The 16,441-nt window shown below is 56.3% G+C and overlaps 1 protein-coding gene across 5 annotated transcripts; it reads right to left on the bottom strand.

Moving 5' to 3' along the window:
- Nucleotides 1-297: 297 nt before the first annotated feature.
- Nucleotides 298-15,651, bottom strand: TAL1 (TAL bHLH transcription factor 1, erythroid differentiation factor). Of its 5 annotated transcripts, none has more exons than XR_015555755.1 (5): nt 12,720-14,728; nt 8,942-9,382; nt 7,620-7,714; nt 1,831-3,858; nt 298-452 (listed from the first exon to the last, which is right to left on the bottom strand). XR_015555755.1 is itself a non-coding variant. In XM_087445986.1 (5 exons), exons 3-5 carry the CDS (start codon nt 9,379-9,381, stop codon nt 3,404-3,406), a joined length of 990 nt encoding a protein of 329 aa, XP_087302112.1. In that variant the 5' UTR covers nt 9,382; nt 12,720-12,879; nt 15,569-15,651; the 3' UTR covers nt 298-3,403. The 5 variants fall into 5 exon arrangements, 4 of the variants coding, with proteins under 4 accessions (XP_087302112.1, XP_087302111.1, XP_087302113.1 ...); XM_087445986.1 differs by adding an exon at nt 15,569-15,651 and having other exon boundaries at nt 298-3,858; nt 12,720-12,879; XM_087445985.1 differs by having other exon boundaries at nt 298-3,858; nt 12,720-12,879; nt 14,493-14,728.
- Between the last annotated feature and the right edge of the window lie 790 nt (nt 15,652-16,441).

Below are 16,441 nucleotides of genomic sequence, written 5' to 3'. Positions count from 1 at the left end.
CTGTCCCAGCCATGGGAGCTGAACTCCACATACAGAGGGGACCCTCCACAGGGTGGCCCTGAGCCAAAAGTGTGGGTGCACAATGCTGAGAAGAGGCCCCCTCTGTGAGGCCTGGCACAGGGAAAAGAATGAGAACCCAAGTGGGGAGCCTCAGGGCAGGGGCTCTCACTCTGAGAGGATAGCCGAGTCCTGGAGGCTCCCCATTTCAGGGAAGACAGGTTCTTGCCACGTCTTTTCTTTTAACGTCCCAACTCTCAGATCTAGGGGTGCAACATGCCAGCACAGAGTCCAGGCCCCTTTGTAAAACTTTTATTTAGAAATCTTCCCAATATATCCTCATACATATATACACACATCATCACCACATGGGTTTTGTCGCTACAGAGTCACGCCCACAGTGTCGGCCTCCGGGCTGTACAAAGGCGAAGGTACCTGGAACGGTCACTCCTCTTCTGCAGAAAAACACAGAGACCAACGCAATTCATCACGTACAGTACAACATCGACGGAAAGTGCTGGGCCCGCCCACAGGGGCAACGCGCCATGTACACCGGCAGGGGGCGAGCCTCGGGCAAGGGGCCACGTACCATCGGAACCACAAGTACGACCAGACCCCCCCAAAGGCGAGATAGTTTGTCGGCTGACTATAGATGCTGTGCCCTTGGTTGTGTTTTTGGAAAAGGATAAACGTTGTACCATCTTGTCGTTTCCCACGCTACAGACAAAAAGAGTATGACTTTTTCCTAAAACAGGGGATACCCTCCAGTCATTACAGTCATCTTTGATGTCATGTTTTCTTCACCTTTACATTTTTCCCCTTTTTTACAGATATTATTCTTGGAATGTGGACATTTCTTCAAGGGTGAGAAAGGACAACGGTATGGTGGAGGGAGGGGGGTGTTAGAAATGAAAATAAAAATTATGGATCTTCTCTAGTTCTTACAAAGACCTGAAGCTTTGCCCGTCCCTACCCAGGCCCATTTGGAGTAGTTTTCTTATGTTTTACGTATTCTGCCCATGTTCCAATATCTCTTTTCCATTCTCACTCCTGTGCCTTGTCTGGGAATGAGACAGAAATGAGGTCAATCTGGAGAAATGAGGCCAATCTAGATAACATAGACAAAAGTGGTCTAGAACCTAAATTACCCAAACGCTGTGCAGTCAGGCAGACCAGCCCACTGCCCAGGTCCTGGATTCAGGGTGGGAAACCCCACTGCAGGACTGATACTGAGGACAACAGAGTTCTTGACGGTCTCAAAATGCTTCTACCTTCATGATTCCATTCAGCTCACAGCACAGTCCCAGGAGACAGGCCAAGCCAGGGTATTTATGAGAACCCAATACTCAGAGCGAGAGCTTATCCAGGTCACAGCAAGTCTGAGAGAAGCGGAAGCCTGAAGCTTGAGTTCCTGAGTGAATGTGTGATGCATCTCCTAAAGCCCGCCCCCCGCCCACACTGCAGCCACCTGTCACTCCCAAGTCAAATTAAGCCCCCAGGAGCAAGCACAGCCTTAGGACCGAGGACAGGTGCTCCATCCTTAGACGGATGGGCTTCCCACAGGAGCTGCCAAGTATTGGAAATGCACCAATCCTAATGTTCATCAAAATAAGATTTTGGGGGGCTGAAGTGGGATGGAAAGTCACAGAGCTACAAGAGCTATGTTGCTCCCATCCCGACGAACTGGGCCCCACAACTTAAAAGGAAGAGGAAGGGAGCAGCCGTCTGCATACGGCTGGCTGCACTCAAGGCCCCATCACGGCGAGGGCAAACCATGGTTCTTCCTACATTGCTATGGACAAGGCAGGGCCATAGGATCGTTTTCCCTCTGACCTCAAGGGCAGAGCCTGGTGGGAGACGGCTGGGGTGACTTGAGGGTACAATGGCGTATATAGGACTTGTGTGCACTGGGTTCCATGTGCTCGGAATGCAGGTCACAGGCAGGCCTAGCCTTCAGAAAGCCACGTCCCACCATCCGGATTGACACAGATCAACGAGGGGGCAGCAGGCCACTCTACAAAAGGATTCTTCACTTTACAAAAGGACTTGCAGCAGTATTTCCTTAAAAGATGAAGGATAAGGATTTGATTTACAAAAATTTCATGTACAACTTTTGGAGGGGCACACTCCTGTAGCATTAAGCCCACCTCCCATACACACACTTGATGACTGAAAGCTGCACAATAGCGGGGTGTTTAAGACTCTGCTAAGTGAATGTGCACATGTTGGGGTCTCAGCCAGGGACTGGGCTCTGATCGGGTTCCCCATGCCCTAGACATAGGGCTGGATCCTGGGGCATACCAGGACCTAAAGAACCCACCAATAACTGAAATCAAGCAAAAATCCCAAATGCTAGGAAAAAAGTCCCGAACACCAGGACAGAGATAGTGCTCAGCAGAACACAGACCCGACCATCAGCAGACAGACACCCTGCAGCAGGGAGGGCCCTCCAAGCGTCCCCGAGAATGCACAGACGGGCTGCACAGCCAGTCACCACAGCCCTTCAGCACAGCGGCATTTGCTCACTGCATGAGCAGTGGCGTGCGGCTGAGAACACAGGCAGGCAGCTCTGAGACACCACCAGGATGGGAAGCCCGCGTGCCCGAAACAGCTCTGGCTCAATTTCTCCCTAGTCATTTTCCCGTTTCTCTGCCTTCGCACGAAGCCCAATGGGGCACATGCTCACAGCTGCAGACTCGGCCCCCGCAGCCACAAGGATCAGGAAGGCAAGTCTCAGTGGGAAGAAGGCAGAGCCTTGACCCCCAGGGCAAGAAGTAAGGGCTCCTGGCTTTTCTGACCCTCTGGCCCTGCTAGTCGAGACCGGGCTGTCCACTGGCCGTCTTCTTCAACCAGGCCCTGAAGAAGGCACCTCGAGCTCCTGACTTTGCAGGAGCTGGCAAGCTGAATGGACCAACGTGGGCCTGGGAGAAGACGGGGCTCAAGAATGGGCAGCTACTGGGTACCTATATATTTGGACGGAGTGGCCACAAAAGCCACTCCAGCCAGCTCAGGAGGGGCTAATGGCACGGCAGAGGCTGCTGGACGCCTCAGGTGAGAGCTGACAACCCCAGGTCTCAGCCAAGACAGGGCTCCCAAGCTCCAGGCCAAAAGCAGTGCCACTCAAGCCTCTTCCTTGAGAAGTCTTCGGGATTTGGGGAAGGGGAAGACCGTGCCGTCTTCATAAAAAGTACCTACCACTTCGCTCCATTTTTCTGTTCTCCTGCTGAGGCAGGAACCGGGACAGCCAGCCCCAGGGCAGTCAGGGCTGCCCAAGTTCAGACATCAAGGAAAGCTCAAGTCCATTGCCCTGCTTCAGAGCTGCCCAATCCTCACCCACCTGCCCTGAAGCCCTCCGGCCCAGCGGCCTCGGGCACCCTCCTGGATGGTCCTGGGCGGCCCCGGACCATCACCGACGGCCTGCTCCATCAGTGGCGGGCAACACGGTGGGATGGAGGCTGCGGGCCGTGTGCTTGGGCGCCGGCTCCTCCGTGTAGCTGTCCGGGCTGGCTGCCCCGTCGAGGGAGCTGCCGCAGCTGGAGTTGGGGGAGAGCACGTCCTGCAGGAGGTCATCTGGAGGCCCGCCACCCCCTCCTCCTCCCCCACCTCCGCCAGCCCCCACCACAGGGTCCTGGCCAGGCTTGGCCCGCTGGGTGCCCTCCTCCTCCTGGTCACTGAGCAGCTTGGCCAGAAAGTTGATGTACTTCATGGCCAGGCGGAGGATCTCATTCTTGCTGAGCTTCTTGTCCGGGGGATGCGTGGGGATCAGCTTGCGGAGCTCAGCGAAAGCCCCGTTCACATTCTGCTGCCGCCATCGCTCCCGGCTGTTGGTGAAGATGCGCCGCACGACTTTGGTGTGGGGACCTGGTAGGAGGACAAGGGTTAAGAGACAGGCTTACAGATCCCCCAAGGCATCTTCTCCCCTGGGGAAGGAGAGAAACTATCCATTGGAAAACTTGGGAAACCCAGAATGCCTTCTTTTCCTTTTGCTTAGAAACTCTTACTCATCCTTCAAAACCCAGTTCATTTGTTTCCTCCTCTCTGAGGACCTCCCTCAACCCCTCTAGACAGAACTAACCAATGGCCATGGCCCTACAATCACTTGATCTCCATCACTCTTGATCATTACTGTACGTTTCTGTGCTTGTCTCCCTCTCTGGGCTGTGAGACATGTAAGGACAGGGACCATATATCGTTCATTCCTTCATTTACTTGTGCCAAGAGGCCATACAGCAATAGTTAGAAAAACAAACTCTGGAGCCAGACTTTCTGGGTTCAACTCCTGTCTATTCCTCACTAGACAGTGACTCTGGGCAAGTCACTTAAACTCTCTGTGCCTTAGCTTCTTCATCTGTAAAACAGAGATAAAACTAGTAACTCAAGTCCTAAGACCGTCACGTGGATCTAACAACAGGTCAAGCACTTAAGACAACACTGACCTCAGAGTAAACATTCAATAAATGTTACCTATTATTATCCTTCTGTCTGTTATTTACTCACAACCAGGCACTGTGCTAGGCATTAAGGAATAATGGTGACAAAACAGACAGGATTCCTGCCCTCACGGAGCTTATGACAGATGATGAACAAGTAGCAAACAAAAAACAGGAGGCTGGATGTAAATGAAAGATGGACAGGAGCCACCACACTTAGCTGAGCTGGTTGGGGGTGACATCAGAGGGGGTGACAACTATAAGGTAAGAACTTAGGGCTGAAGAAGAGTCACCCAGGTACAGGAAGGCAAGAGGGAACGCCATGTGCAAAGGCCCTGGGCTGGAAAATGGCTAAAGCCAGCCCGGCTAGATTAGTGTGGGTGAGATCAGAGCAGGCTGAGTCCAGATACCATAGGGCCGTGCAGTAAGGTCCCATATCTTAAATTTTATTCTAAAGATGAATGGAAAGCCATAGTAGGGACTTAGTAAATATCTGCTGACTGACAGATCATGCTGGTAGGTGGAGGACTGGAGGAGAGAGCAGAGGCCAGAGGGAAAGGACCTACCCTCTGGGCTCTCTCCCCCAGGAGAGGAGTGGAGCGACAGCCATGCACAGGCATGGCCTGAGGCTCTAGGCAGGCATCCAAGGGCTGCCTCAGTCTCCCCACGTCTACAATGCACTGATTACAGACTGGACCAATATTCACGAGCGTCCATGGACTAAGACTTGCAGAGCAGTGGCAGACACCAGTGTGCATGTATCCAGCACCTATGGTGTGCAAAGCACTGCACTAAATGCCCAAGCGTGACCGAGGATTCCCAAAGCCAGGGAAGACAGAGGAGGGCCCTGCTAGTGTCCCTGAGCTCCTGGGCTGAGGTGGCCGCCTCCCTCCCCAACACTGAGGCACAGAACCGGCCTGGGGTATCCTCAGGAAGCTCTGCACACGGAAGCAACTGCTCATCTGGGATTTTAGTTTGCCCTCTTCCGGTGACCCTGGAAGCAGACCTCAGCGGGTGGAAACGGGGTGGGGGAGAGGAGGAGAGGAGGCATCAGCACCTAAGGCCCACCGCTCATTTCACAGCTGAGGAGACTGAGGCCAGCACTGAGGCTGACCTGGCCCCTGTGGTCAGTCTGTGACCCAGCTCATCCGTGCGGACACTTCCTGCCTGATCATCTCTCTCTCTCCTACATGCACGCACACGCGTGCACACACACACTTATACACACACACACCACGTTTTCCTGGGGAGGATCACTCATCCTCTGCCCACGGTGCTTCTGAAGCTGTCTTTCCAAACGCCAGCAGGCCCCAGCCCAGCTGACTCTTCGCCAAAGGCCAGACCCAGGCTGGAAAACACAGCACACCTGCCGGGCCGTCCTCCCCTGGGCACCTCAGAGCAAGTCACTTGCTGTTCTCTGGCCTCCAGGCCAGATAGAGGGGAGTCCCTCAGCTGTGGCACAGGGAGGACAGTCCCTGCTCCATGGCTCATGCTGGCTGATCTTGATGGAGCTTCTAGGTGGGGAGGGGGGGCATTACGACTGTTGTCACAGCTAGAGGTACACAGACTCCAGAAGGAGCACCCACCCCAAGCCAGGCCCTAAAAACACTTTACCCACTCTGCTCTTTCAACTACCTGTGAGGAAGCCATTATTCTCCTTACTTTACAAGTGAAGAAACTGAGGCCCAGAGAAGTTGAGCAACAGGAATCCATGCAAAGTCCTGACTTAAGACCTTGCATTAGTTCCACTTCTATGGAAAAAGAGTCTTTTGGTTAAATCTTTTTGGTTAAATCTCTGATTTCAAAGTCCCGTGGACATACCCTGCACCCCCACACCCTCCCCTTCACCCCTATTTCTGTCTATTCCTCTCTGGCTCCTTCTCAGACAACTACCCACCTCTCCACACCTTTCTCTTTCCGGAATCTGTCCATTCCTCTGTGTCCTGTCTCTCTCTGGCCAGGCACTGAGTGGGTGCTCAGTAAATACTGGTAACATTGATGGGTAATGGCTTCCCTACACTCCTGCCCTCCCCCACCCCTCACCCCCTTGCCCCATCTCCTCTTCCTCTCCTCTGTGCCTGATTTCCTTGCCTCTGGCCTTTGTAGAAAATGTCTCTTCCCTGGGGAACTTCAGAGCTGGTCTCGCCTACTTCCTGTTTGGTACACCCACCTCCTGTCGACTAATGAACCCCTCTTTAACCTAGCAGCACTGACACCCCATCACCTTTCCCTCTCAACCCTACACCCCTGTGCCCCAGGCTGGTTGGATCTTTTGAGGTCTGGTCCTTGTCCAGGCTCCAGCGCCCCCACCTCTGCAGAATACCACGGAGGGCTTCCCTCCAGAACCTCCAGCTCAATACACACATCCCTCCCAAAGGCGCCTTGCATAAATCCCAGTCTGGCTCCAAGGCCTCAGGTGCCCTTCCTCAGGAGCCCCAGTCTCCAGCCAGGCGGAAGCACTGGGAGCTCCAGGGACTGGCTCCAAGTCCCTCAGCTCTGAAGAGCCTGCTCTCCTGCCCCCTGGTGCTGGGGCCATCTACTACATCAGGTCAACCTTGGAAAGAGGGAGGGGATGCTCCAAATTTCCCGTTCATCCAACCCCTTCTCCCAAATTCAGGGCTAAAAACTACTCAGGTAGTTCACAACAGCAATGCTGAGGCCCTTCTGGGGGAAGTGAGGGGGCAGGGTAGAATCTATGATGTCAGGAGGGGAGCCCAGAGCGTGGAAGAGGGGACAAGAGGGCCCCACAACGTAGGGACCTGGGACGAGACCCCTGAAGGTGCAATGCCCAGCAGGGAACAGACTCCAGACTCCAGAGGGCACTTGGGAGGAGGTGCAGGGAGTCCCTGAGGGTCAGGGCTTAGAGTCAGGGGGACCACCCATTTCTGCCCACCCCCTAGGATCCTTGCCAAGTGTAACAGAGCCAGAGTGGGGACTACAGCTGACCCTAGAGGTTTGGGCTAAGCACCCCAATGTGTCCTCATCCCCATGTCCCCTCTTCCCAAGACTGTGAATGCGCCCCCCTCACCCTCTTGCAGGGTGAGGGACTTTGGCAGTTGGGGGTTCCAAGGTGGCCCACCCATCTTAAGTGAAACACCTACGGAGCAATCTCCATCCCCAAATGATCCCTCCTTCAGGGGGCTCTAACCAGCCTGAGGGGAGAGGACAAAGATGGGGGCAGGGCAGACTCACCATCAGTAATCTCCATCTCGTAAGGGGAGGGTCTCCTCTTCACTCGGTTGTTGGTGGCGAACATAGGGAAGGCATCCGGCTCCCCAAAGAACCCACTGTGGGAGGGAGCAGGCAGATCACGGGGATCGCATGTAGGATGGAGGGGAGAAAGAGGCTCCTTAGCGATCCTCCCACATATTCTTGAGCCCCCCAGCCCTGAAAAAACAAGGGCAACCCTGGTCCCCTCACACCTGAATTGGGGATAGGAGCATGAAACACACACACAGAATCAGAGGTGAACATTTGCAGCAAACACAAAAATGAACACACACACCTCCCAGAGACAGACATAGTCCCCTCCCCTGATACAAGCACACAATCCACAGATACCTCCATTCCCAAACAGGTGTTCACACTGGCTGACTTGGCCTTCACACCTCACACCTGGTGCAGCTTCAGCACCACAGAAGGGCACACAGTCCCCTTCCCCCCACCTCACCACACCTGCGCCCTGGCCCCACGGGGCCGGTGGACAGACAACAGACAGGAAACCCTGACTCATCAGCGCTGACGTGCCCCTCCATCACCCGCCGGGGCTCTCTACAGCTTCGTGCTCAGGGTCTCCAGCAGACTCCCTGACTGTCCCACACTGTCTATCCCTGCCTCATCTTCCTGTGCCCACCCCAACCTGTCTCCATCTCTCCACCGTCTCAGCGGCCTCAGCCGGGAAATGGACACCCTCACAGCAAGCGGAGTACAGGCCCGGGCCAGAGACCACAGCTAGGGGCAGACACGCGGCGGGGGTGGGGGGGTGGGGGAGCATTCCCCAGGCGGGCCCTGGAAGCAGATTCAGAGGGGCGGGGCCTCTTGCAACCGCCCTCAGATCGTTGTCTCTTACCTGTCCGCAGAGAGCTGCAGGTTCCAGAATTTCACAGCGGAGCGCATTCAGACAATCTTGCCTGGTATCCACACTCACACGACTCCCTCCTGCCCCCACCACCACACAGCACACCGTGCTTCTGCTCACACCCAGCCGCAAGCCTTCAGTCCCGCTCCTCCGCTTACACACACCCGTGCACGCTGCACAGCCACATGGCACCCCCAAATCTGCCCCTCTTGCGCGCACACACTCCCGCAGAGGGCTCCTTTCTCACTTGCGCACGGGGGGCCCAGCTTCTAGACTTTTACGCCCGCGGGTTTAAAACAACCCTCTCTCTTCCTGCGCTCCGCTCCAGTCGCACAGCCCCGCCAGGAGAAGGGCAGTGGGCTCCCGAAGGGCAGAGGGGGAGCCCCGGGGGTCCGCGGCCGCCTGCCACCCCCGCCCCTCCCGCCCGGCCCCTGACCTGCCGAGCGAGGCCAGCGGCTGGCTGAGGCTGTAGAGCAGCGCGCGGCCGGGGGCGGCGGGGGCCGCCAGCGCGGGCGGGCTCAGCTGCACCATGCGGCCGTCGCCGGGCAGCTCCGCGGGGGCCGAGGCGGGCGTGGGCGCCGGGGCGGGAGGTCTGCACAGCTCAGTGGTGGGCACCCGATGGCGCGCTTCGGCCGCCGCCGCGTCGCGGCCCTTTAAGTCCCTCGCGGCGCCGCCCCCACCGGCGGGGCCGCCCCCCGGGCCGCCGCGCGCGCCCAGCTCGATGACCGGGGGCTCCGCGGGGGCTGCGCGGCTCGTCTCCTTGGCGACGCCGTTCAGCAGGACCAGGTGCGGGGGGGCCATGCGGGCCTCGGCCGCGTCCCGTCCCTCTAGCGAGGGGTCACTGCGTGCCGCCTCGCTCGGCGGCCGCTCCGTCATCCTGCGGGCAGACAGACAGACAAGCGGACGCCCGCTTTGACCACCGCCCCGGGCCCACCCACGTGGGGCGGGGTAAGGGGTGAAGGGCAGAGAGAGAAACTCACGCACCGAGACGTGAGAAGAAGCGGACAAACTTGGCGCCACGTGGACACACAGCCGCTCTCGGGGCCTAAAGACCCGCCGGTGCTGGGGCGGGAGGGAAAGGGGGTCTCTGGTTTGGGAGAAGAGGGGAGGGCGCCTGGAGACAGAGACTGAGGGCCAAAAAGACAGAGATGGAGAAAAACGACGCAGACATTGGAAGAAAAGGAATACAGCCAGCGAAAGAAAAACAGAAGGGGAGAAAGGAGGAAGGAAATGTAGAAAGAGTCAGAGAGAAATATCACCCCGTTCCCCTTCTCAGGCCGCAAGGGAAGAGGAGGGAACAAATCCCCGACCGTGTTCTTCCCGCCCCCCTCCCGGTTTTGGCGGGGAATCTGTCGCGGGGAGGTTGGGTGTTTTTCCAACCTCCCTGGCCTCTCAGCAATACCTGCTCCCAGCCTAGAACCACACACATGCACCCAGAAACCTGGTGGGGGTGCAAGTAGGGAATTTAGGGAATGGAGGCTACAGGGCCTGGGGTCCACTCTGCCACAGCTGGCAGAGAATTATCCGAGGAACCTACATCCCCTTTCAACACATGTCTTCCGGAGATGAGACATCAGGAAGCGGAGAAGATGATCCGGCCCTACCTCCCTGACGCTGCACCTCCTTCTGCTCAGCTGGACTCAGAAGTGAGGTAGGGTCTGGAAGGGAGGCCTGGCAGAGGTGGTATGGAGCCTGGGCATTCAGAGGGTGCCCCTGAGGCCACTGGGGTCTGGGCTCCCATGCACGAGTGGGAAGGGGTGTCAAGAAGGCCCTTGGACTCTTCCAGCACTCCGCCATCCCCCTCTCCCACCTCGGTGTTGTCCTCTGGGAAATGGAAGGAATGCCTCATTACAGTGAAATGCTCAAGAAAATATTATCATTAGATAACATTACCATACATTAGTTAACATTACCATAAGACTGGGCTAGCAAGGGGACCGCCTTGCCCAAGGCTACAGGTGCCTATGTGCCACCAGATCTCCCACCTGACTCTGTCGGCGCTACCCTCCCATATACACCTTCCCATATATACCCCGGAGCAGAGGACGCTCCTTCTCTCCTCCACAGCCACACTGCGGGTGACCGCAGAGGCTCCACTCCCCACTCGCACTTGCTCGGGTTCTTCCATCACCCTGCCTCCATGCCGATGGAGCCAAGCCTCCACAAGAATGAAAACAGAAAAACCAGGAGACTCTGGGTCCAGAGTTTGGGGATGTTTGCGAGTTGTTTTAATAAAAAAATTAAAATACAGTCAACTCGACAGGCTTCATAAGATGTTCGAAATAAGGTTTCTGCTCTCAGAATCATATAATTGGGGTATTTTATAGCACAAATAAATACACAAAAACCCAATTCCTCCCCAAGCCAAGTCTATTTAATTACTCCCAGCAGCCATTGAGCTCCCATTCTGCCACTGCACTGCTCTGGACCAGAGTCGGCCTGGGAACCATCCTCCCACCCCAGAACAGAGACCAGACCTTCTGAAACCTCCTCCGGAGCTCAGCTCAATTGCCACCAGACACACATAGCTGATGGAGAATCACCATTCAGACAGTGCTCGTGCCCTGGGTCTGCCAGCCCCATGGGCTCGGCCGGAAACGACAAAATCCCCAAGACCTAGTGTAGAGAGCTGCAAAGGCAGCGGGTCCGAAACGCTTCACTGGAAGCGAGTTTACGATTATGGCGGAAACAATAGATCTGTATCCATAGAGTGGGACTGCCAAGACACTGTGGCCACTAGAAATGCACCAGAGGTATACCAGTCCCTCCCCATGGCTCCCCTGCGGTGGTGAAATGCACCAGAAATATACCATCACAGGCAAAATATACTAGCCCCAAGGTGCTGGCTCCCTACCTTACTGTCCCCATGCACCGTTGTGCGTTCAGTGACACGTGCTTCAGCCCCAGCCTCTAACCAAGTGACCAGCAGTGCACACTGCAATTGCCAGACTGAGCTCAGGCTCTCCTTATAACACATTTATACCATCTGACTAATTCCGAGGCTCCCTGCAGGAGCGGATCCCTGAGGGGCAAGAGGAGCACATATTCCAGATGAGCTGACCCTGGCCCCAAATGCCCTCTCCAGAGCCTATCTGAGGCTCCCTGTGAGAAACCTATGATTGGCCCCCAGGGTCTGTGGCAGACCTCTCCCCGCCCCTCCCGGACCTCAGAAAAACCTAGTGGGCTCTTCTGCAACCCGGATCGCTCAGGCCGGGGGTCCGTGCTCTGGAGGAGGCCACCAGAGGACTCACGAGCACGAGCACGTTCGGTTGTGGGTTGTTGGCAACTAAATTCCATCACTAGGCTGCGTTACAATTACTGAAAGGAAAGCCTGAGTGATTTTTGTTTATTTGTTTTTATTTGGGGACGATGCAGGAGCACAGCAAAGGTTTCGATCTGAGTCCCACTAGACTAGAGCACTCGACCATTACAACTCCTCTGTCTTTGTGCGGCCAAGACCCAGCTCGCAGCCCCCAAAACCGGATCCTCATCTCCTGTCGCCAGACTGGCGCTCGTTTCCGTGAGGCCTGAACAAGGCCGGGATCCCGGGAGCTCCCCGGGGGCAAGCGCCGGGTCTGGGCAGCTCCCGGTTCCCGGCGGGAAGAATTTCTTAAATGAAAATAGCCTCTGCCTTGCCTGGGGCTGGAGCCACCGCCTAAGAGCCAGCCTCCTGTCCCTCACACCCCTGGGGTGTGAGCCCCAAGCCTGCACGAGAACCAAAATCGCCACTGAACAGAACCATTTTCCCCGCTGCTGCAGGAGTGGAGGGGTGTCCAGCGCGGCCCCACCCTAGGCCTGAGGCCCCGGTCAGGCCCACCCAAGCTGGGACTGCGCTAGCCTTGATGGCTGCGGCCTTCTTCCTGCCGGAGCCCCGGGCGCAGGCAGCCAGCACCACCCGGACAGTCACCCCAAAGTTATGAGCCTGTGAAACGTCCACAGAACCGGGACCGATGGGAGCGGCCTGGGGGACTAAGTCCAACCAGCTATTTTCACCCAGGGTCGAAAAAAGAAAGGCCCTCGCTGGCAGCCACAGAGGCAGAGAGGCCACAGTCAGCAGCAGAGTCAGATCCCAGATTCCCAGCTCTGGGTTTGTCCTCCCCCCCTCCCCAATCTGAGACTGGACTGTCCTCTGTCCTCAGCCTCCCCCACCCCAGGCAGGAACCCAAGGCCTTACTGGACGCTGGTTCTACCGATCTCGTTGCCCAGAAACTCACCTGGGGCATATTTAGAGAGACCGGTCCTTCTGAATAGGATCTCACTCCTCCTCCGGAGAGGGGCGGGAGCCGAGGTCCAGCCGGTGGACGGGGGTCTGTGCTTTCCCCCCCTCTCTCTCCGAGAGACCAGCAGTTAGGCCGCGGTGTGGTCCTGGGCAGTCTGCCGCGCCCAGAGCGCGTTTCCAGGAAAGATGGGGGTGGAGAGAAAGAGGGAGGGCGAGAGGGAGGGAGACAGAGAGATGGGGGTCAATGGCTAGGAATTACCTCACGTCCTCGCCAATCAGCCGAGGGAATCGCGCACAGTTTTCCGCCCCCAACCTGCAGGTGTTTGAAGCCTCCCCCCACCCCCATAAAAAAGAACCCTACACCTGAACAGTCAGGACTAACTAACTAATCCAACAACCACCACCCCGCCGCAGACTGCCCGGAACATTTTGGACCCTCCAACCGGGATGTCTGGTTCAGTGTGGCCGAGTTTGTTTTCTAAGCGTTGACGTGTCTACGCGGTTGGCTCGGGAACCCTGGTCAGGCGGGAGCTGCGGCTGCAGCGCGGCGTCGCCCGCAGCCCGGCACCGGGGGCAGTGAGGGCGATGCGTGTCGGAAAAGGTGAATCAGTCTTCAGACCGTGGTCGGTGGGGCAGAACCTCCAAGGCCCCCATTCTCTCCAAGACCCCTGCCTGCCCACCTCCAGCCCAAAGCGAAACCAGAGCCCAATTCCAAAGGCTACTTTCCCGCAGGAATGGAGTCGGAAGGGCGCGATCCGAGAGGATGGGGGAAGAGGGCGGGATGTCTGATCTATCCAGGTCCCTTCTTTTCTTCCTACTGATTAAGAAAAAGAAAAAAGAAAGAAAGAAACCTCCGCCTTCCCCTCAACCATTCCTACACGACGATTTTCGATTTTTCGGTGTTCAGAGCCGCAGAGTAGGGGAGAATTCTAATAATTCCTTGCAGCAATAAACAAGGCAGAGAGAGGAGGGTAAAAACAATCCATTCCTGCTTCCCGGGGTGTAACGGTAGCGAGATTTACGTTGCTTTTTTCTTCCCCCTCCGGAGGGTTTTGTTTAATATGTTTTGCTTAAATCGTCCAGTTTATGATCACATATCGAAGTCTTGGACTAATTGCAAAGGCCTCCTTCTTTTTGCCCCTGCTTTGGTGGAAATATAGGAATAATTCTTCCCTGCAGTTTTAATCCAATGTGGGAGATTTTCTCTCTACTCTTCTAATCCAAATGGGGGAGGGCTGGGAAGAAGGAGGAATCCACCCATTCCTGGTGTCTGAGGTCGAGGTTCCTTTTTGCTTTATGACCAAGTCTCTGTGTCCGTCCCTCTCTCCACTTTCTCTCCCTACCCCAAACCCAGCACTTAAAAAACAGAAAGCTGGTGGGGACAACCGCACTGCTTTGTTATCGCTCCCAAGAAGCTAAAAGGGACAAGCCGCGTGCTCCTGGACGACTATTGTAATTAAAATACAATGATGATAATGGTGATGATGATGATGATGACATTAGTAACTAGAATAACTAGCAAAACAAAATCCTTTCTTCCGAGCTAGGGCAGCACTCATTCGGTCCCTCCACGGAGTCCGGCCCCGACCACCGATGAGACAGGTACCCGACCCACGCGGGAATGTCGCTCACTCGAGGAGGGGGTGGAAAAATGTTGCATGGAGATGATCCCGAGGGTTCCCACCCGAGGCGCGAGGCCTGGAGAAGGCGCCCATTGTCTTTCCTGGGCCTCTCCCACAGCCCCCGCGGCCGTACCCGCGAAACTGACCAGAAATGGACGAAGCCTGAGTGCGTCGGGAAGCGAAGCCGGCGGCTACCGGCTTGAAGGCGCCGGCCTCTGCGAGCGCTGCTCAGCTTCGAGCCTGGAAGAGCCTCCCACTCACTGACAAACCCCTCAGACACCGAGGCGCAGACTGGCCTCTGGACGGAGCAGCCGCCGACAGGGCTCCGTCTGCCCATCCGAGCCAACACTGGCTTCCGAATACCGCATAATTTGGAATAAAATGTGAAACCCCTCTCCCCGCCCCCATGCCGCCTCCTCCACTTGAGCCTCCATCTCTCGCTCGCCCTCCTCCTCCACCCCCCAGCGATTTGCAAATGCACTTCTAATGGACACAGGCACACAGGCACACAACTCAGTAGGACAGGACCACACGGGGTCCAGCCCCACAGAAGGGAGGCAAAGTAAACACAGCCCAACATTGCCCCGCAAGCCGACATGGTCAGGGCCGCGCATTGTCCAACACGACACAAACGCAATCGCTCATGGACACACAACCCAACGTACTCAGGATCACACACGCCCGACACAACAACGAAGCCACCAAATACAATCGCAAATGCCACACAACCCATCACACAGAACCAGACTCATGATGAGAAGGCAAACGAGCACAATTATATACAACGATTAAAACGCAGAAGGGCCTCGAAGAATCCAAATCTACACACCCAAACGGCGCAGACACCATCACACTCGGACACACAACCCATCGCCAAGAAGACCACGCTTGGAAGTCAACATTGCCCACAGCTCATACACTCAGTCTCACAATCCCACCGCATGCACACAACCACGAAGAAGAAATGAAAACCAACCACCGCCTCGCGCATTTCTGTATATTGCGTAAGGAAAAAGGGGAAGGAAGGAAGAGAGTCTCCGAGGCGGGAGGGGCGGCGGCGAGCGCGAGGGCATCTGTGGAAAATGCCCCCCATCGAAAGAAACCGAGGGGAAAGGAGCAAAGACCTCTTCTGCGAGTGGAGGAAATGGAGGGAGGAAATTGATAGGGAATTCCGTGTGAGACCGCAGGTTGCTTTGCCCTAGAAAAAGGCCAGAATGCTCACCTTTTGCCGCTACTGGGGGACGCGTGTGGCCATTTTGAGGCCTGGTCCTCAGTGCGAAGGCCCGCCCCACGCCCCCCGCCCGCGCCCCAGTCCTCCACCGCCGCGCTCTAATCCCGCTCACGTTCTGGGCCTCGTTAGCATGGGCCGAGGCGCGCCGGGGCCGTGTGCGCCGCCGAGATAAGGCACTGCCGCGGGTCCGCTTGCCCCCGATAAGCGCCTCGGCCATTATGGGCCAAATGATTCATTTTAATTTGGCAGTTTCACCGGAGGGAGTGGGGACTGGTTGCACAGCGCTGGGACCGGCTCCGGAATGCGCCGCCGAGAGCGTTGGGCGCGCTTTCTAGGAGCCGGCGGGTGCAGCACCATTTCTGATCCTGAGGTCTCTCCGGAACCGGGCTCCCCACAACCTCAGCCCCTCGGCCATTCAGACACCGTTCTTCAGCGACTCTAATGCCAGCACTCCGAAGACCACGACAGCAAAACCATCACTCCCAACCCTTCTCTGGCATTCACTCGTTCTCCAATGTCCTAGACACTCAGATTTCAATGGGCAGTTCGTCTTATCCCAGAAAGCTCCCCAGCTCCTCACTGACCCCTCACCCTCTTCAGCCCTGGCTCTTCTCTGCTCTAAAATGGAGCCTGCTTGCCTCGAATGTCATGGACTGAGCTCACACCCAGGGGCTCTATGGAGGCAGAACTGGTGTCAACGGAGAGACTAAAATGTCCCTTCTACTGAGTTTCAGGCTGAGCCCAGAGCCCGGGAACATCCCTCCTCCCATAATATTTTTAACGTATTAATCTTGCTACTGAAGCCGTGTTCTAAGCTCTCTACAAATATTAACTCATTTAGTTCTCATAAACAGCCCTACGAAG

Source organism: Ceratotherium simum, chromosome 22 (assembly GCF_057802395.1).
Source record: "Ceratotherium simum simum isolate JZ-2026a chromosome 22, ASM5780239v1, whole genome shotgun sequence".
NCBI lineage: Eukaryota > Metazoa > Chordata > Mammalia > Perissodactyla > Rhinocerotidae > Ceratotherium > Ceratotherium simum.
The sequence above is the reverse complement of the archived record's forward strand: the minus strand, read 5'-3'. Positions and strand labels throughout refer to the sequence as shown.